Source organism: Calypte anna, chromosome 4 (assembly GCF_003957555.1).
Source record: "Calypte anna isolate BGI_N300 chromosome 4, bCalAnn1_v1.p, whole genome shotgun sequence".
Classification (NCBI taxonomy): domain Eukaryota; kingdom Metazoa; phylum Chordata; class Aves; order Apodiformes; family Trochilidae; genus Calypte; species Calypte anna.
Window position 1 is genome coordinate 5,122,506 of NC_044247.1, and position 21,349 is coordinate 5,143,854.

General features: G+C 44.6%; 1 protein-coding gene across 1 annotated transcript in view; it reads right to left on the minus strand.

The window, feature by feature from the left end:
• Nucleotides 1-1,770: 1,770 nt before the first annotated feature.
• HS6ST2 (heparan sulfate 6-O-sulfotransferase 2) overlaps nt 1,771-21,349 on the minus strand; it is a 127,102-nt gene continuing 107,523 nt past the window's right edge. The window contains exon 2 of the mRNA XM_030449266.1: nt 1,771-4,711. Within this exon, the coding sequence (XP_030305126.1) occupies nt 4,009-4,711 (703 nt within the window). The 3' untranslated portion in view covers nt 1,771-4,008. The remainder of the gene's footprint in view (nt 4,712-21,349) is intronic.

Consider the following 21,349-nt stretch of genomic DNA (forward strand, 5'->3'; position numbering starts at 1 on the left):
GGTGGGAAGGACCCACTACTCTTCTTTGTGCTGCCACCCTGGCAGGGTCCAGCAACAACCAAATCCCAAATCATCCCCAGTTCCACCTAAAACCTTCAGAGACAAGGACATTTTTACTAAGTGAAAGATTAAAATCTATCACCTGCTTAGAAAACATTTCTCCTGCAGAAGACATCTCCATAAAGATGGCCTGGAGCTGCCCTCTGTGCCTCCCCAGGAGCATGCGGGTCAGCCTGGCAATCCAAGTTTGCAGCAGAAGAATTGCATTAGTTTGAGAGGTTCTCTCAATTCTTTGGTAATTTTGGCTGAAATTAAAGAGAGGAGATGTATCTATGTTTCTTTTTCTTTCCTTAGTGATTTCATGAGCTGTAACATCAATCGCACCAGTATTCGTCAGGTTGTATTTACATCTCTGGTCATTTTGCAGAATGAAATAATTTTTTAAATTACATAAAAAAGAAAGCCCTTTAGTTCATTTTTATCTCAAAAAAAAAAACCAAAAAAAAAACAAAAAAAGAAAATGAAAAAAAAAGAAAGAAAATTGGCATAATTGGAAGCAAGGTTGTTTTAGAGCATACTAAAATATATCATGTTATATGAAGATGTTGCAAAATTCATTGACAAAAATCAGCCAAGCAGTTCACTTCCAACAACTGCTATGTACCAGGTACCCTTTAGGCAAGTTTGAGTCCCAGACTATCAGCCCAAACACAGAAGAAGAAATTTTTTACAGTGAGGATGGCCCAGAGACACCTGCCCTTGTTAAACTCCATGTGCTTGGGCACTGCCCATCTCCCTAACCTGCTGAGGTCTCTCTGCAGGGCCCTGCCTGCCCTCGAGGGAGTCAACCTCTCCTCCCAATTTTGTGTCATCTGCAAACTTGGTTAAAATTTCTTCCAGTCCTGCATCCAAGTCATCGATGAAGATGTTGAAGAGGACTGGGCCAAGGATGGAGCCCTGCAGGGCCCCACCAGTGACCACTCACCAGCCTGATGTGACCCCACTGACTGTCACTCTTTGTGCCCAACCTGTGAGCCAGTTGCTCACCCATCCTAGAGCACAGTTGTCCAGCTGTATGCTGGACATTTTATCCAGGAGGATACCATGAGAGACAGTATCAGAAACTTTCCCCAGGTCCAGAATATTACATCCATTTGCTTCCCTTGATCAACCAGGTGGGTTACTTTGTCATAAAAGGAAATTAAGTTTGACAAGCAGGACTCTTACCTCATGAAGCCATGCTGGCTGTGACCAACAATTGCACTGTTCTCCGGGTGTTTTTCAATACCTCTCAGAATCATTTTTTCCATAATTTTACCAGGCACTGAAATTAGACCAACTGACCTGTAGTTTTCAGGGTCCCCCTTCTTGCCCTTCTTGAATATTGGTACAAAATCAGCCAGCTTCCAGTCGACTGGCATCTCTCTAGATTGCCAGGACTTCTGCAAAATAATGGAGGGTATTAAAAATAATGCCACAGCCACTGACAATCACATTTAAAATCAAGAGAAACCACAGCTTGTTTTTCTGAGGAGTGCTCAAAAAAGCAGTGAAAACCTCCGCAACAACTCTTGAACCAATAAAAGTCCAAAATGGCTTTGCCCTTGAAAGCTGTTAGTTTAAAAATGCACTTCAGAAAAGCTGTAATTTTAAAGTAATGTACTTTGTGTCAACTGCTGTTTCATTTGTGTCAAAACTGCCATTCATTATGAACTGCACAGTTCCCAACAGGTGGTGAGATAAAGAAATAATCACATGAAAATCAGAAGACTGTAGTTAAATTTTATTTATCAGTTCTATTGTTAAATTACACAATCAAAGTCAGTGGATTGGCCTGTAAATCTACACAGTAAGACAGCATCTACAGTGAAATCAGTAGAATTTGATATGGTTATGACAAATCGTATCCTTATATTCGTACTGCCCCTATATACAATAAACAGTATACACAAAGAAAATGCAACTAGTCTCTGTAAACCATGCACACCATAGCGTAAAAACAAAATGCACCTTCTGCAACAGGGCCTCCAGCTAGCCCACAGGTAAGTCCTGTTTACAGCAGTGCCTTTCAGTTTTAAGAGCGAATCATTTTCCCCCGGAAAAACCAAAATGCAACCAAGACATCATATGGCAACTGCAGTTCTAACTAAAAAAAAACCCCAAACAAACAAAACTGCTGTACATGAAGGTATTCTCTTTTCCAAGCTGCTAATGCAGGGTATTGGTTTGCTGCTACTTTGCTCTCTGCTTGTCCCTGGTAGGACTGCTGCCCTCCCAGGTGGTGACACAATGTCAGACGTAAAACAACGTTCACGTGTATTAGGCGTGGAGCTGTAAGGTATTTTTCAGTCCTTCTGCCTCATTTTGTGCCCCCAGCCCTCTTGATGTACAGAACATTACAGGCGAAAGGCAATAGTGCAAGTGAGCCTTGTAAGCATTGTGTACACCGGGACAAAACCTGCCCTTTTTGGGTGCCTCTGCCACCACGCACCCGCACCGAGATGGTCATTTAGTGCCACGCTCGGGAGCAGTGGAGGCTGTGCACAAATCAGCTCACTGAATGTCTGCCCCAAGCCTTGCAGAGGTTGGTTTGTTTGCTTGTTTGTTTGCTTGTTTATTTTGCATAGAGATTTATAGGAGCCCCTCACATCTCCTGCCCTGTCTCTTCTCCCGGTGGGTCTTGGTGAGGCTGGGGAGCTGCAGGTGAGCCTGGTCAAGCTCCAGCTCTGCATCCCAGGGAATGAGCTGCTGGCAGCCCCCCTGCACCATGAAACCTTCTCATCCTGTGTAACTATGGCTATGGAAAAATTGGTTTCCAACATTTTCAGTCATCGCTCATCTGCCACTGCTCATCTGTCATTGCTAAGAAGGGCTCAAGAGCGTAGGAGAAAAAAAGCCCTGTTCTTATCTGGTGTAGCAAAGATTTACTGGAAGCAAATCCTAATTCAAGTGTAAATCTACTACGTTCACTAAGCAATTCTCTTCATAATATTGCTGGGATTAGAGAGTTTTATGACTTTTTAAAGACACTACACAAATATCTGTAACATGATTTAATCTAGTTTATATCACTAGTTATTAAGGAATGATAAATTCAGCATTATGTATTTTAATGGGCAAGAAAGACTTAAAATTGGACACTGTCACAGGACTCTAATTTGGAAAAGGCTTAATGAAACATGAAGATATGCTGTAACTTTTCCAGAATGGTTAAAATTATACTGCCCTGAAAACTTCTGGAAACAGTGTCTTTAACATTGGCATTGAGTTCAGAAAAGTAGGTATGTAATTTTTTTTTTTGTCTTTTTTTTCTTTAAAGTATGAGATAGACCAAGCTTAAAACTCTAAACAGCAGTAGGTAGAAAAAGTTTAAAATTTTAAATATTTATATAACTAGAGAAATTACTTCTATTCCTTTTAAAAGCCAATATTATACATAAAACTAGTTGATATTTTTTCTAGACATTTTGTTCCCTTCGTTGTCCATTCATTAACTTGGTAAATATTGTAAGCAGTCGGTACCCTGGAAAACGCATTATTAAAATAAAGTTAAGATAAAATCAAAGGGAAAAGATTTTGCTCATATACTGTATTGTGAAAGTATGCTAAATGCTCATTATTAGGAAATGAATTTGCTTCCCAGATAGATTTCAGCAGAGCATCATGAACATTTTCCAGCATCCCATTTTGTACTCATGACTAATTTATGGATTATTATTTTTTCTTTTCTTTTAAATAAACGTCCAACCAACCATTTCCAACGAGCCAACTTGGCTCCTGTATTTCATAAATAATCCAACAAACCTAAAAAGGACAAATTTAATTACACACTAAGATTAAGTGTTCCACGTACAGTACAACATTTACTGCAAAGGCAACTGCAAAGGCAACATTTTAACCTCTTTTTGCTTCAGACCCTCCAGAAGCGTTATCGGTTCGGACCGCTCCATGCGCGGGTTGGGTCGGGATGGGTTCTGCTTCCCTCTTTCTGTCCACCCATCCCCCCCACTACCGCCGCCACCGCTCCACATTCCCGATGTAGTCCGTGCTGGAGCCGTTCTCGCTCTGCTCCCTCAGGTGTGCGTGCCTGGCCCGCAGGATTTTCCTCTGCTCCTGGCGTTTCCGCCGTGCCTCCTGGTGCTCCTTCTGCCTCATGTACTGGTAGCGCTGCAGGAAGAGGTCTTTTGCGTAATCGTACAATTCCACGTCTAAAAAATTGAGGGCCTTGATGCGCTGCTGAGTCTGCTCATCCAGCTCCACGCTGGAGGCCCTTGTGCTATTGTACTGCGTGAACGGGGAGATGAAGTTCATCTTGAAAGTCTTCTCAAAGAGATACTGAGTCTTCCGCTGGAATTCCGTCAGCCCGAAGAAAGCCATCTGCTTCAGGTTCTCCTTGGCGCTGTCGAGCAGAACCTTGTTTCTCTGCTCCTCGGGCATGACTGACAGGTTGTAGCATCCCACCAGACTCAGGTCCGAGAGCATGCGGACCTGGCGGTTGTTAGCGAGGTTGTAAGGGCAATCCATGAATTCCTGCAGGGAACAGCCCGACCAGTCATCCCCCGTGTAGCAGCTGGGCAGCTCCTCGCTGGTCGGGGAGCGCCCATCACAGACGTGCAGGGACGCTTTCCACGTTGCTCCTCGCTGCACGTGGCGCCATTCACTCAGGTACCGGGAGACGGGGTCACGCAGGATGGTGATGTAGTAGAAATTCCTGCCGGGGGGGAAAGGAAAGCAGGGTTTAGTCCTCTGTGCCTCCAGCACACAGCACATTAATGCTCAAAATCAATAGAACCTTGGAGATGCGCTTTAAGAGGCTTTCAGAAGCCCTGCTGCAGAGTGCTTCTCTGCGTGCTCACCTCTTCAGGGGGATGGGTAGAGGAACAAACTCTCCAGGGGAAGCAAGAAGGGTTATACCTATCAGCGCACGTTTGGCTGGGCTTATCAGGTTTTGCCTTTTACAGAGAAGGAAGAAAACCCCAAATTTCCCTCTGTGTACCTGCCCATGTAGCAATGTGCTCCTACCAGATGCCCCAACTGATGCTCTCCCCAGACCCTGGGAGAATAATCAAAGTACCTCCCAGGGAAGAAGCCTCAACCCAAGGTGAGCACAGCTAGCTCTAGCTTTTTTTGTTTTACTTCTTCTACAACAGAGCTAGACTGACAGGTTTACACAGACTGAAGAAAGCTGCTCAGGCTGTCTTTCCTGGTGAGCAGCCATGGGTCTCAACTACAAAAGGCCCAGTACAGTGTTACACCTATGAGGAAAACATTTCCTACAAGATGTTTCCTTTTGCAGGCCAGATAAATGAGATGTGCCCAGAAGCCTCAACCTACTTGCACTGAAATGAGGATCTGGGAAAATCCCATGCACATCCCATTTTATCCTCCTGCCTTCATTAGACACAGAACTGCAACAATGAGAGAGGAGAGAGAAATGAGTAACAGGAAATTAAAGGATGCATTATAGCACTTTGTAAAAGAAAACACTTCTAAGGGAGGCACTGGCTTTGATTTGGAGAAACAGGAGGGTGACACACACTGGGGACATGCTGCTGCAGGGAACACTATCAGGGTACCAACTGGAAAAGCTGCAAGCTCAACCTTATGTATACCATGAAGAGCTCACTCTGGGTTACACATTAATATCCATCATCAAGCACTATGGTTTCCACCATCAGCAGCCTGAAGCCACACACCCCCAACTCTTTGAACCTCACGACCTCAGCTATGATGCCAGAGGTACCCTGTCAGGATAGCTGCAGTCTGCTTCAGGAAGTGGAATTAAAGTAGCTCAATAAGCAAATTGTCCTGCAGGGGAAGGCCTCTCCTCTAGGATCTGAGGAGCATGTGCCCTGGGGTGTGATTGCCACCTTCACCACCTCCTTGGTGTGTAAGGAATAGAAGGGACATTCATTTGCTTTCCTGAGTGACACCACCACTGGCCACTGCACAGCAGAGCTTTTGTTCCCTATTGTTTCTTTTGGCAGAAAAGCCACTAGATGTCAATGTTTTACAGAAAATTGTCTCTGAGTAGACTAAAAAGCAAATCACGAGCACCAAAAGCATCCAACAATACAGGGGAAAGCGAACCTGGAGAGTCACCATTCCTCTTCCCACTTAGAACATCCACGCTCTTAAATAATTAAATAAAGTACAATAAATCTGCAAAACCACATAAAGAGAAAGGAGCCCAGTATAGCCTCAGCAGCTGGACACAGTGGCTCCTCACTCTCTGGGAGCTGGGATACTGCAATCAGCATCATCTCCTGCCCTTGCAGCTCTGAGGGCTCCAAGGGCTTTGCACACAGGTTCACACTGGTGAAGGGAGCCAAACCCCCTACCACCACCACCACCACGAGGGAGGTCCTTTACCCCAAATGTGCCATTAAACAATTTGGCAGCGAGAGCTGGAGATAGGAGGGAGCAAGGATGAAGCTGACTTTCATGTTGCACGCCAACCTTACATTGTCCCTTGCAAAGATGAGAAGAATGTCACTCTGTGTCACATCAGCAGGTCTCTGGCAGCACTGGAGAACCCAGCCTGGCAAAGGGAAGGGGCTTTACACAAGCTCCATCACTCCAAGGAGCCAAGGAGCAGGCACTGCCTCTGGTCACACTTGGGCACCAGGCTCCTTGGAAGCAGGAAGGGCAGAGCCTGGCACAGGGAAAGGGAGCACCTCTGGGGAAAACTCAAGCCCCTTCTGTACCTCCTGCAGTACTCCCTGCCCTTGCATCCTGTTTATTGGGATACTCAACTAAACAATGACCTGACCCTCGAGCCATGCCAAACAAGTGCCATATAGCACTAAACTCTGTACTAACCATACAACAAACCTCTGATGACCGAGGAGGAAAAATCAAAGCTGGGCATACCCTGGAGCACCATGTACAACCTGGCCCTTCAGCAGTTTGGTGAGGCCACGAGGAGAGCAAGGTGCAGGCACAGGGGTGCTGCTGGCTGAGAGAGAAGGCCAACAAAACTGTATGCTCTAAGGTCATCACAGCAATCGATTTGGAGTTAATGCAAGTAGGGAAACAAATCCTGAGCCAAGATCGATACAGCAAGCATTTTATCACAGCTCAAACTCTTCAGCCACGCTCCCCTTGTGCTCTTTGGTCACAGGCAGTGACAAAGCACTTCCCTTGGCTGTTGTTGTAAAAACAAAAGAATGAATTAAAACTTGGATGGTGGTGGGAAAAACTGTGTCATAATAGATCACCATCATCCCAGCTGGCCAGCAGCATCAGCTGGGCAGATACCTCCATCAGCACCCTTCAGGGGAAAACATCACAGTAGAGAGAGATCAGGGAAAGGAGGCTGAGCATGAGCAAAGGTGCTGATGGACTCTGCAGGGAGTGTGGAGGTGGCTGGGCTCAGGGCCATCAGCAGGGATCCTCATGGTTCCCCCCACATGGAGCCCATATCCCACCTGGTCTGTGCACAGCTCCCTGCAAACAGGTTTCTGGGTGTCCTCCTCCTTATTTATACCATGTTGTTATTTCCCAGATGACTCCTGCTTTCATGACAAAACTTGCAGAGAGACACTTTGTAAGCTGCTGGGCCGATCTCAGCTACTTTGTTTGTTTTTCCCCTTTTTAAGTTTCCCTGTTAAAAGTTCTACTGAAAAAGGTCCCATTCCTGTTGGGAACACCAGTTCTGGGGTTTGCCCCAAGCAACACTCATCCAAGCCAGAAATCACAGCAGCTCCAGAAAAGCAGCCACACTGCTCTGCATTTATCTGAACTGAGCTTCAAAAAATCACAAAAGCTTTAATGCATCATCAAGTCAGAGCTGTGCCAGAGATGGATTCAGCCATCAGTGCTCAGAGCATCCTTCTGCTGCAACTGGAAGACTCAAAGCTTGGTGATTATTTTTAGCTCTGTACATAACAGCTTGTACTTTCTGTTACCTTAACAAGGGGGTGTTGAGTTATTGCCCATACCTTGAAGCTCACGCTTCAGAGTCTGATACAACACATTTGCAGGTAGAGCTCAAACATTACTGTGAATCATTTCTCTGACTTAAAGAGCTGCACTCATCAGAAACATGGGTTTTCTAATAAAGTTGAGATGGATGCCTATGAAGCAGAGTATAAAAAGGAGAGAGAGTTCATGAGACCTCAAAAAGTAGGTTGAACCTGAAGCATCCATCAGGAATGCAAGATGGTGTGAAAGTCACCTGCTCTTGACACCTCCCTGACCACAGCTATTCCCTAAGGAGTGAGGGGAGCAAACAGTCCCACGATGTTGAGTTTGCTCCCCATCCTGATCTGATGATCATGACCCCACTCTGCTGATCACATCACTCGCAGGGTTGAAGCCAAAGCATTCTCAGGAGCTGTGAATTATTTTTACATGTTCAGTTACCACAGAGATCAGGAAAGGTCAGAAGCTCCCCCCAGATTAACACCCAGCTAATGGCTTGCACTATCTGCTGGGGTGTGAAAGTTGGGCTTGCTTAGTGCTTTTTTCCACCCATGGGTAGGACAAGGAAAATGGGAAAACAGCAGAGCAGACAGAGGGATGTGCTGGAAGCTTGGGATAGAGAGAGAAGAGACACGCTTGGCCTCCCCACAGTCACAGCAATGGGAGCTCTCGTGCTGTATCCTCCCTGCATGCCAGCTATCACACCATCCTAGCACTGCTCTGGTGCCAGAAAAGCCACATTTCACCCACGGGCCTGAACCACAGCTCCCTCTGACTGACCCCGCACAGACATCAGCACAGGGCAGCAGAACTGCCACACAAATGCCCCATGTCTGGCCCCAGGGACCTTCAAAAACCTGTATGGTGATGAAGATGCTCTCTCCTGGTGTCCCCTGTCACCATCCCACAGAGTCCACAGACTCATGCTGGGCTGGGGGAACAATGCAAGCCCCTGCCTGACATTTTTGCTATGAGATGACTTTTGCTAAAATAAGATGGTTTTTTGTTGAAAGGGATCTAGAAACATGTGCTGTCAGTGAACAGACCTGCTTTCAGCTATCTGGTTCCTCAACCCAGAGCAGCTCCTTCTCTCCTTCCTGCATAGCCCCTGGAGAAAATATGCAGCAAACTGAAACCTCAAAGACCTCCATGAATTTCCCTAAGGGTTTTATTGAGACTGAGCCATCTGCTCGCTTTGAAGGATAATTCTGTGGTCACATAGTGCATCTGTGCCAGCCTCTTCCCCACCTCTGCCCAGCACAGGGGCTGAATACGAATCCTTTTTTTCCAATCTAATGATTTTTTTAAGAGCATCCTTGTAGTGAGCTTCTAAAAGCAACATTAAAGAAAAAAAAAACAACAAACTGAAGTCAGAGTGGGAAGGTGTGAAAGCCCAGGGGATGAGTAAAGCCAGAGACTTCAGAGCCTGGAGAAGCTGCCAGGGAAGGGCTATGCAGCTGCCCCCATTGCTGCACTCAGGAGGCTCATGGTGTGTGGAGCTGCTCTGCTGAAATGAGGTAGGGAAGGGGTGACCCTGCTTAAGCATCAAAAGTGGTCCAAATCTCCCATGCAAGAGTGGATCTCATCCCAACCCAACTGCCCTGGCTGTGCAAAGCAGGACTGCAAAGCAGCAACAACTTAGAAGGTGCAGAGAGAAAGGGCTAAGGTCAAACCTGCGGATGGAGCATGACAGCTTGCAGTTCCCTTTGCTAATAATCCCTTGCCATGCCACAAGCCCCCCAGCCACCAAAGACCTGACAGAAAGGACCATCAGCAGCTGAGCATCCATCCTGAGGCCCTGAGAACAGTGGGCTGCATGCCAGTGGCAAAGGTCTCAGCAGTGAATTCTGTTGTCCAGTGGCTTTAACTCTTGTTCACGCTTCCAGGGCATCTCAACCCTGATGTAGAGGCTCTAAGCAGCTGCTGTGGGGTCCAAACAGGTCTCATTCCATTAGGACCACAACTGAGGCTGGCTTCAGCGTGGCTCTTCTGAGCCCCTTTGGGTAAAAACTCCGGCTTGTGCCAAGGCTGAGGGATCCTGATCCCTGCCAGAGGACAGAGGTTGCTGCACTGTTTAATTGCTTGCTGAGGTAGAGGAAGGTTGGAGGTCAGATTCTGGCAGCTACCATGACTTCAGCCTGGAAACCTGAGCCTGGCTTGATGGAGCTATGAGGTAAGGAGCTGGAGAGGGGAGATAAAAGCTAAATATCCACTCACTGTTACATCCATTAGCGTATGGATCAGTAGATGAGGGACTGAGTGACATTTTCCCCATTTCTGCTGAGAAACAAGGCTATAGCAAAAAGGGCTTTGTAGGATATAGAGGGTAAGAAACCTACAGCCTTTGCACAGGGAGCACAGCAACACCAGGAACATCCCAATCTCCCCCCTGTCTGTGTCCAGGGACAAAGTAACCCAGGGAAAAAACTTCAGCAGAGGGCTGAGGAAGCAGAGCTATGATTTATAGGGAATACTGGGGCAGTCTCATTCACCCAGCAGCATTGAGGACACCCTTTAAACTGGCTCAAGGACACTGGTTTTTATCTAGGTCAAGCTTATCTACATGGCAAGCCTGGCTAGGATGCTCTGGAAACCCAGAAGGGTGTGTCCAATGAATGGGATGCAATTCTACACAAGTATCTTTATCTCATTGGGTGCAAGTAGGTGAGGAAGGGAAATTTAGGAATGTTTCCTATTCTAGAAGATTATTTTCTCCAGTTTGTGGACTTTAAGGTACATAAACAGGGCAGTGTGAAACCAAGTTATGCTCCAGGTGAGAATGGATATTTTGAGAGGAAAGTTCCCTCTGAAAGGGCAGGGCAAAGGGACAAACCAGATATGTATCTTGTCCAGCAGAAAAGCAGATAAAATTACCTAAAACCCTGCAGTGGAGATTCAGTGTACAAAAGGTACTGAAAAAATGAAAAACAATCATAGGGTTGGTGCTTTGGCACCAGGAACATGGCACAATCACCAGAAATAACAAGTAGCACAAGGACAATCTGTATTCTTCATACTTCTCCCACAAACCACTCATGCCTCTGAATAAAAATCCACAGAACTCTTCTAAGACAGAATCCTTATATATTCATTTTCTAAGGTTATTTTTTTTTAATCTTTTAAGACAGAAACTACTTCTCAAAAACTCCTTCTCAAAGCTCATCAGGCAGGGGAAGATGGTTCAGCTCCTGGGTCCAAGATGCCACCCTTTTCTTCACTGCCCCTCCCAGCAGTGAGCTGGCAGGCAGGGTCCTGTGCTCCTCCCTCATCCTGCACTGCTCATGAAATATCTCCACTTGGGGTAATTTGACAGCAAAGTAACAAACAATGATGGAAAGTCAGGCATGTGAATGGCACAAGTGTCAACATTTCTTACTCTGCTCTTATAAACCCTCCCCGGGTGGCTCCAAAGCTGCCAGTGGATTTTAACCTTCAGCAGAGGGAGTCCCTGCTGATCAGTTATCCTGGCTTGATAAGTGCAATGAAAATGATTATTCTCCAGCTCTTTTGCAGTGGCCTGCTGATCAGTTGTGCCCACTGCATCTGCATGAGAAGCTAAAGTCCATTACACCACACTGGGAGCCAAGAGTGCTTCACTCCCAGTAAGCAAGTTAATTCCCATCAAGAATGGCCCGTGGAGAATTTGATTTGTTAACACCATAAATTGTTCCTCCATGAGAAATACTCCTGCTGCCTTATTTGTTGGAGACAGGCACCTGTATGGATATCACTCAGAGAGAGGAAAAATGTTCATTTAATACTGTGACCCAAACTGATTTTTAATGAACTTTGTCACCTAGAGGCATGACAAAAAGGACAGGGGTGAGCACTGTGGTGACAGCCTCTCCTGCCTCAACCATGCACACATGGCAACACCCCCAAAATGGGAATGTCTCTTCCCTGCCAAGAGGTGCTCCCTCAGCACAGCTCACAGAGACGAGGCCAAAATATTTGGCAAGCTCACTGATAAAGTGCTGGGAATCAAATGTTTGCATCTAGTCCAGATCAGTCCCAGATGCTTCACATCAAGTGATGTGGATGGCAACAGCAGCAGCCAAGAAGCATCACTCATGGGCTTCCCACAGTGCTCCCTCTCTGCTGCCAGCCCTCCCCACACCACAGACAAGGAAAAGGGATCCTATCTCTGAGTGGGAGAGGACCCCTTGGTCTCAGGTCATGTTCCCTGAGAGCTTCAGGGAAATCTCATGCCCCATGTTCTATAGAGGCTGCGTGGCTGCAGCCCAGATCATAGAATCATAGAATTGGCTGAGTTGGAAGGGACCTCAGAGATCATCAAGTCCAACCCTTGAACCACCGTTGCGGTTGCTAGACCATGGCACTGAGTGCCACATCCAGTCTCTTTTTAAGTATCTCCAGACACGGAGAATCCACTACTTCCCTGGGCAGCCCATTCCAATGTCTGATCACTCTCTCTGTAAAGAAATTCTTTCTAATATCCAACCTAAACTTCCCCTGGCACAACTTAAGACCGTGCCCTCTTGTCTTGCTGAGAGTTGCCTGGGAAAAGAGACCAACCCCCACCTGGCTCCAACCTCCTTTCAGGGAGTTGCAGAGAGTGATGAGGTCTCCCCTGAGCCGCCTCTTCTTTAGGCTGAACAGCCCCAGCTCCCTCAGCCTCTCCTCATAGGGTCTGTGCTCGAATGAGCCCAGAGCAGGTCCTGCCCTGCTGCAGTCGTGGCTCTGGGAAGGAGGCAAGCACAGAGCAGGGTTATCAGAACCAGTCTGCTCCCTTTCTCCTCTCCTTTTCTCAGTGACCTCCACGCAGTGCTTGCCAAGCAACCAGACCTAGGACTGTGTCCTACCTGCTCCTCCAAGACTCCTTTTCATTTAAATTAACCTAAACTTCCAACTCCACCTCACCTAAAATTAAAAGTACAGCAAGATCTAGAGGAACAAAGGACTTCTGCATTAATGAAGCATTAAAAGGGTTGGGAAGGGAGAGAAGGAGGAGAAAGAAAAAGCATTGCTTTTCTCTGCAGCAGTCTGGAAAACTGCAAGCACACAGACTGTATTCCTTTACTCCTGGCATCAAGATGGCACACGAGAACCATGCAGTAGCTCTGAACAAGGGCCTGGGAGGAAAGGAGGTAAGTATTTCAGAACTCTGAATTAAAGCTGTTAGCAATCATGAATTTACATTTCCTCTAAGTAATCATTATGTTTTCCCTTCTATCAGCACCCAATGAATCACAGAGATGTTTTGTCTAGAAACACTAATGGTGGGGGTAGGAATTCAGCAGCCTACCCACAGGAACTGTAGCAGAAGAAAAGTGCCAGAGGAACCCATAAGAAGGAGCTGGATTTTGCAAGAACAGCAATTACACCAGCCCCTCATTGCCCACAAAATTATCAAATAGGGAAGACTGGCAAAGGAGAGGCATTCCAGGCACAGAGGAAAGCGACTATTTAAGATTTTGCAGCTCAAGGTACATGCTCATATATGTGCAGGCATGGCACATGCACACAAAGACAATTAATAAAAGGCTTTAAATAAGTAAAAAATATGCAGCCTCACATACACACAGCCTCCCAGCCAGCCTCACGCACAATCTAATTGTCCACAGCATTGCCTGCAGAGGGGAGAGCAGCCCTGCAGATTTGCCAGAGTGGTATTAATTTCATAATTGCCTGTATTATTAAGATCTCTGCAGGATACCCTTGCTCACAACCAATTCTACAAGAACAGTGGCTTTTTTACTTATTTTTTTTTTAGTGGTGCATAAAAAGAGAAGGAAGTTTCTGTTTTTAGATTCTGAAAACAGAAGAGTGACTCAGCTGCTGGAGCCAGTCACAAATCCACTGCCTCCACCCTGGAGTCTGGCACTGGGAAGAGTGGCAGCACTGGGCAGAGGGGCCAGACCCATTCCACCCATCTGACATGCTGGGAAAAGAACTGAACTATCCCTTTGGAAACACCCATCACCCACCACAACCTGCCAGAGCAGCAAAGCTTCCCACCACCATAACTTAATTACATGTTAGAGGCATCTGTATGGAAGGCAGCAGTGGTAACAAGGCCTTTGCAGCTGCCCCCAGGAGGTAAAACCCAAGGAAAAGAGAGAAGGTGGCAGAAGAGCATCACATCAGCCTAAGGGTATGTCCCACTTCCTTCTTGCTAGATGATGAGCTGCAGCACCGGTGAAACCAGATTTGCGACACTGGCCTTGGCATCCTTGCTTTCTTGCTAAGAGCATCCCTCAAAAATACAGAGCTGAGTTTTGCCTTTAGTACACACTAGGAAAAAACAAGGTGTGAGTGATGCCTTTTGAACAATCAAGCCCTGAGGCCCACAGAGCACCAGGAGGAGTTTCCTACTCCCAACACGAGGAACCATCCCTGTCCCCAGGAGCTCCCATCAGCTGGAGCTGTGGTACCCAGCATCATTGGGCATGGCACCTCCCCATCAGCAGAGCCCTCTCACAGATTCATTAAAAACCATGGCAGACCTCCCAGACTGAAAGGGAGGCCCCTGCAAAAAGAGCTGGTGAATAATCACAGGATGCTGCTTGCTATAAATCAGATATTTACAACAGTATTTACCCTATCTAAATGCCATTGCAGGAATTGGTTTCAACTTGCAACTGATATTTCTGTGGCCAAGAAGATAGAGGTTTGTAAAGCCTACACTCCATAAGCAGTGGTTTACAGAGAGGGAATAGTGGCAGTTTTTCATTTCCCAGAGTCCACTCACCCTTCCAAGAATCTTAATGCCTCATTGATTCATAATACAGTACATAAAGATTTCATTTTTTCCTGCACACAGTGATATATTATGGAGGCAATCTATTTTGCCACTGAAAAGTTTGCTTAGTAGAAAAATTTGGAGTTTTGACATTCAGGAAATTACAGTCATCTGTAAAGCACGATTGATATGCCAAGGCTAACATTTTCATTGCACTTATGGAGCCAGGATAACTATCCTAAAATACTTATTATCTTCTAAAAAGGAAAAGATCCAGGTTCTTTTATAAACAAGAAACAGGTTCTTGTTTATAAAAAACATATATTTAGTATTAAAAGGCTTCATCCTTATCCCCATATATGTATTTTAGATATTTTTATATCTTAAATGAACTAAGTCACACATACCCTCAGACCAGATGGAAAATACTTTTAATAATTTAACAAAACCAATACTCCAGACAGCCTCTGCCATGGCCTGAGCATGCAAACTGACGGCACAGAGCAGCACAAAAGCAGAAACGTGAGCCAAAGGCTGTGGTGCCAACCCTGCCCAATGTCCCCCAGGGCTGAGGACACTCGTCCTGCCACCCACCAGCCACCCAAAGGGTGCATGTGAGCTGGTACATGCAAACCAGAAGATTGCTGAGCCCTGGGCACTTCATTTTCAAGTTTTGTCGTTAATAAAATCTCAAAAAAAGAGGGTGCAAATGGCTCCCATCTCAGCTTGACACATACATTTGTCTTTTTTATGAATGTATGAATGTATATTTAGAAGCTGTGATTTATCACATTTCCTGAGCAATCCTTGCAATTTCCTAATCACTGCTTGAATCACAGTAACACACCTCCTGACTCCTTTGTGCATGAAAGTACTTATTGTGGAACATCCCTGCCTCAACGCTGGAAAAATCTTGGATCTCTTAAGAATAAGATCATATAATCAGTTCCAAGAGCTCTGCACAGCCCCACAATGGGAAATTAAGTCCAGAGAGGTATTAATAAAAGCATTTGTTACTATATCAGAACTCAAATCATTTTTTTTCAATAATACATTAAAGGAGGAAGTTTGGCTCAAGTGAAAAAATGTAAGGCTGATGTTAATTCCTTCATAAACCATTTGCAGATAATCTTCCACCTGCCAGTTAATAAATCCCATGATGAGTTACACAAAAGTGCTTTTAAAAGCTAAAGCAAGGATATACAGTGTACAAACAAGGCACATTAGTGCAACTTAAAGTTTGCTTATCATAATTGCTGAGCATACAGAAGTCCAAGGAAAATCCTTCCCAGGCTCCCAATATTTTGTCAAAAGCAGGCATCGATTGAAAATGTCTTTGAAATGTAATTAATGAACTGATACTAATATATTTTCAGTTTATTGCTACAAGAGTGACAATGGACAAAGTACTTACAGCTGTAACTTGCTACAATTTTAATCTCAGTTTTCGTTGATTTCATTTAGCACCATGAGACTGTATAATGAAGAAATCCCTATCAATTGAAAATACCAAGTGTGATCCTGCCCCACTAGGGCACTTCAGTAATATCATGTAATGGAAGGGGATTCTCATTTAATTGAATTGGAAATGAAACACATATTAGCTAAGAAAACTTAATCAGTGCAATAATATTAAAATGGGCCACTCAGACAAACTATACTGATTAAGTCACTTGCAAACATTTCCGTAATCATCACAGAGACTTGTGGCATTAATGATTTAAACTCACTTTTCTACTCCAGGGAACAAAACTGTAATTTCATTGCAGACAATTAGAATATTTTAAACCCTCTTTCACACATTACAATACAGTCTCCTGGCAGAGGCACAGGACTTGATCCTGCAAGGGTATCTCTTGAGCTTCAATGTACAAAAAGATCTGCATGGATACTGAGATGTCATCAAAATGTTTGATTTAAGCCAGGAGACAGCCCAGAAAGCACCTCACTGGCTGGCAAGCATTTCTGAGGAACTTACTGCAGTTCCTCTGCAGACTTCATCTTTAATCTTGAGTAGTTCCTGAGAGCACACACTGATGCACCGTAAAGCTGTGAGCTTCAAATGTCTCCCAGCAGACCAGGATTTAAAAAAAAATCCTATTCTCACTCACAGTTGACATAACGGGATTTAAAATTTTCATGAAATAGCAGAGTGAATTTCCAACAAAACTCTGTAGATAGATTTGTTGTGTCAAAGCTCAGCTGGGAGGGGTGTTACATCAGCTATGCAACAAGACTGCAAACATTACAAGATGCACAGAACACCCCATTTCCTATGTCCCTCCCATATATTTAGCAAAAGAATATTTTAATTAGCCTGAATTATTTAGGACAACTACCTTAGAAAGCCATGTTTATGAAAAATGCCACTTTGCCTCTTATACAACTCTGAACCAATGCAGAGATACATCCATCGTGCTGTGCTTGGAAGAGGATCATCTACACAGTCCAAGTGTATGATGTGCCTGGGAACCAGAGACTGAGCTGGCAAAACTTCATCAGATGCTTTGCTGGAGGTCAGTGACAGCACATTCAGCACAGATATCAGCTAGGACACATGGTACGTTTATGGATTTCAGATGCCTCCTATACTGTTAATTAATCTGTAGAATTAAGATATTCAAAATCCTATTTTCAGACAGCCAAAAGCAAATTAAATTTTTGCCTCTTTTCATTGCTATGAAGCAAACATCAGCCAAATTGGCAGCTAGACTGAGGCCATTGCAAAGAGAAGATGCAGCAACCTGGGCTAGGCAGAGGAGCCCAGCCCTTCCCCTCCCAGCTGAAGGGGAGAAGTCTGGCATCACTCTGCAAAATGCCCTTGATTCCACTGCCCAGGAACAGAACTACTTGCTTTGGTTTTTTCTCTGGCTGTCTTGCAGTGATGGTAACACAAGCATGGGTCAAGACCTGACCTTTCTTTGAGCAGCTTCTTGCCGTGGTCCTCGAGTCCTCAGCCTGCTGCTCAGAGGAGCTGAGCTCCCAGCACTCACCATCCACAGCCAACCAAGCAGACAGCACTTTAATCCCTCAGTCAGATCAGCTGGAGGAAAAGTCTTGCTTAAATTAGCCAAGATACACTTAAAACCAAGCTGACTACAACTAAAGCCAAAGCTATCCTACCACCACCAGAAGAAAAGCACAATGAGGCACAATGAGCCCAGCATGACCAACCTCAAGCAAAATAAACCCTGTTATATCATATAAACTTATAACTTTCTATATAATCACACACATATATATAAAAGGAAAAACAGTTCTTTATGAGTAGTGCAAAATGGTGCAAAACAGCATCACCCGTATCTGTAAATGTCTCTTGAATGATTTTCAGAAGACAAAGTTCTACTCCTCCATGGATTATTCTAGCCAAAAATGTGTGTGACATTTTAATTATCAAGTACAAATGTTACTGCAAGCAAGCAATGAAACAGATGGTGTCCTGAATTTCACAGTACAGCCACATTTTCCAGCTCAATTTACAGTTCACCAACCAGCAAGCATCTAGTCCTGCCTCTATCACAGCTCCCCTGCCCATCTTTGGAGCTTTGGAGGTGGATGGGTCAACAACAGCTTTGTAGCCAGTGATGCCGGGCTCATCCCATCAGCCAGAAAAGTGTTTGCCACAGGGGCTTTGACTCTTGCATGGAGATTCACTTGGTGTCACTTAATCCAGTGACATGTTGGCATCCTGAGATGAAGGTGGCAAGACCAGTGGTGGGTCCTCTAAGCCTATCTGGGGAACCTCTTCCTAAAGGGACCTAAAACAGGACGCTTGCAGAGCTGGAGGGACTCAAGGCCAGAGCTTGCCTTGGAGCACAGGTGCCAAACACTTTCCACTTCCCAGCCAAGGAAACCCACCTGGATACTTGGTTCTCAGGGGGAGAAACCATACACTGGCTGGCCCCACTGGTTTGCAGCAAATCGATGCTTTCTCATTTGAACTCAGCAAGCAGATGCTCCAGCCCATGATGAAGTGTACTGCACAGGGCCTGTTCTCAGTCACACTGGCAGCTGGATTGCTGCAATAAATAAACCTGAAAATCAACTGTGCGAGTGACAACAGCCTCTTCTTAGGTGTCCATCCCTGGAGGGGTTAATCTAAAACAATCTAATTTCTTTCCAAACTGCACAAAATCCAATAAGCGCCAGGCAGTGGTCTCTTCCCATTCAGCAGATTAAGAAACTCTGCTCTACTGAATTTATCTGAACAATTCATTCCCACAAAATTACACTGGGTTTTGAACCTCAGGTTGATATACTCCATTTTATCTGCAGGCTAAGGCACCCACTGAGGGGCTAGATTAATGCACAGCCAAATGCCACCTGAGAGGGGTTTTCTGGCAAGGCATCCAAGCAGGGACTTGGACAAGAGCAGCAGGTGTGAAAGGCCTCACAGTAGTGGTGATGTGGACCAGGGCTCAGGCACAGCAGCAGCATCTTTAGCTACATCTCTGCCATCCTGTCATTAAAGCAGCAGCACCCTCATAACTCATTTCAACATACTGAAACTGGGCTTCTCTTCACATTATTTTAAACAAAATGACACTTTCTCTAGACACTTAAATGCATCCTAGTCTCATCACATCAACAGAGGGAGCATATTTTTCCTGTTTATGTGAAAGGTGATATTGGATGCATCATACATTGAAATAGTTTGCTGGCTTCCTCTCTCAACATAAATAAGGGGAAAGAAAGAGAAGATAGATTTTACAGATGTATGCATATGCATGCCCTTTTTCTAACCTCAAACATTCAATTCTTTCATATATTCATGTGAGAACTGGGAAAGATTGTGAAAGCAGAGATGCTATCACTCATACTTTCCTGGGGCAAGGATTAGGGAGCTTTTACTCTTAATAAAATCTATACCTTTAAATATCTGCTTGGTCAAGCCATAGTTAGTCTGGCCAACAGTACTAACAAGTGGGGTATACAGCTCCCAACTTCGTGGAATGGACCTGCCTGCAGATCCAACCCAACCAGAGCAAGACTGAGCAAGAGATCTCTTACGGTTGTCAGAGCTCTGACTTTTTTACAGCTATTAAAAGTCTTTAAATATCTGTAGCTTCCACAGGTCTGAGCATTCTCTACTGAAAATACATTCCACATGCCCCATCCAGCCCTTGAAGAGTTGAGCACAACCAAGCCCTGTCTGAGCTGTGCTACTCAAAGGTGCTGCAGAAATCTTCTGGCTTGCAAGTGATGCTAAATAAATCTAAACAGATTTATTTATGAGTGGTGTTACATCCCACTTCCTGGGGAGACAGATCTGCCACTAGAATTGCCTTTTCCTGCCTGCAGAAACAGTAAGTCTGCATCAACATCATACAATTATTTTAGAGACATTATTTAGATAGCACTATGGTAATGTGTGTGTACACCAACCCCAGCCTAGCAGTATTTGCATAGTAGAATTTTTATCATGCTTCTTAAAGATTAATAATTTAAACTGTGCTGAGATTTTGCCTTACGTTTTCATTGCTGCTTTATATTCTCATAAATATCCAACATTCACATGTATATAGAAATCTGAGATGGTATTTAAGAGGAAAAACTGCAACCAATATATCTTCCATTTATGGAACTGGATATAAGATCATATTCAAAGTGCTGAATTTACCATCTGATTTTTAATACATAAAATATACAGCCATTACAAATTCACCTTTCATTGCAAAGCTTTGTTCTTGCAGTGACATAACTTATTGCCAGATTAGAGCCCTGAGTACAGCTAGGCCATTTTTCATCTTCTCCATTCCCACAAACACAACTGGGAGAGACAGGTCGTGCTCTCTATCAAAGTTGTGCTTACCACACAGCAATATTGCAACACGTCCCATTAGAGTTATGTCTGCAGAGACTGTGAGCACAGACTTGGCTGCAGGCACCTCCTAATGGAATTACATAATTGGAGGCATGTCATCTAAATCTGAACAAATTGGATTCCCTTGTCATGCACTATTGAATCAAAACGGAAAGAACACTCCATGCTGTTATCTATGGGAAACCAACAACAGCAAATCCAGCGTCACTAATATTTTGATAATGTGATGTTTATTTAAAAAAGGGATTAAAAAAAAAAAAAAAGAAAAGAAGAAAAAAAGAAAAGAGAAAGGTTTCATGTAAGGCACGGCAAAATCATGTTGCATACAAAAATGAGCTCATCTGAGTTCAGTTTCAGACTGGAAATTATGTTAATGGCTTAGGATGTTAAGAAGATGTAACAACAGAACTATGCAAAGCTGGTTGCTGTAGCAGCCAGGGAAGTGGAGATGAGGACTTCAGCCCAGGCTTTCGACCAGTTCTGCATCTGGATGAAGCAGCAGCCACCAAGGTGCTTCCTCTGGTGCCAGTCCCTGACCTGCCCACGGTGGTTCAGCTGCATTAACAACTACATCTTGCAACCAAATTCTCCAGCCCTTGTAATTCATAAGCATGCCCTGCTTTTCATTTACAAGTATATCAACTTTAGTTTGGAGTTACTGAAGGAATCATAACTAGGGAGCAATAACTTTAAGCTTGCTGAACTGAACATTCAGAGCAGATTTTCACTGAGCACTCAGATCGACCTCCATTTCTGCACATATGAAAGAACAGAGGCATTAATTACATAACCAGAATCACTAATCAGCTCATTGCATCTTTACATTTCATCAGCTAACTGCTGGTGCAAAATGAGAAGCCTTTTTTCCTTTAATACAGCTCTTGAAGCCTCACCAG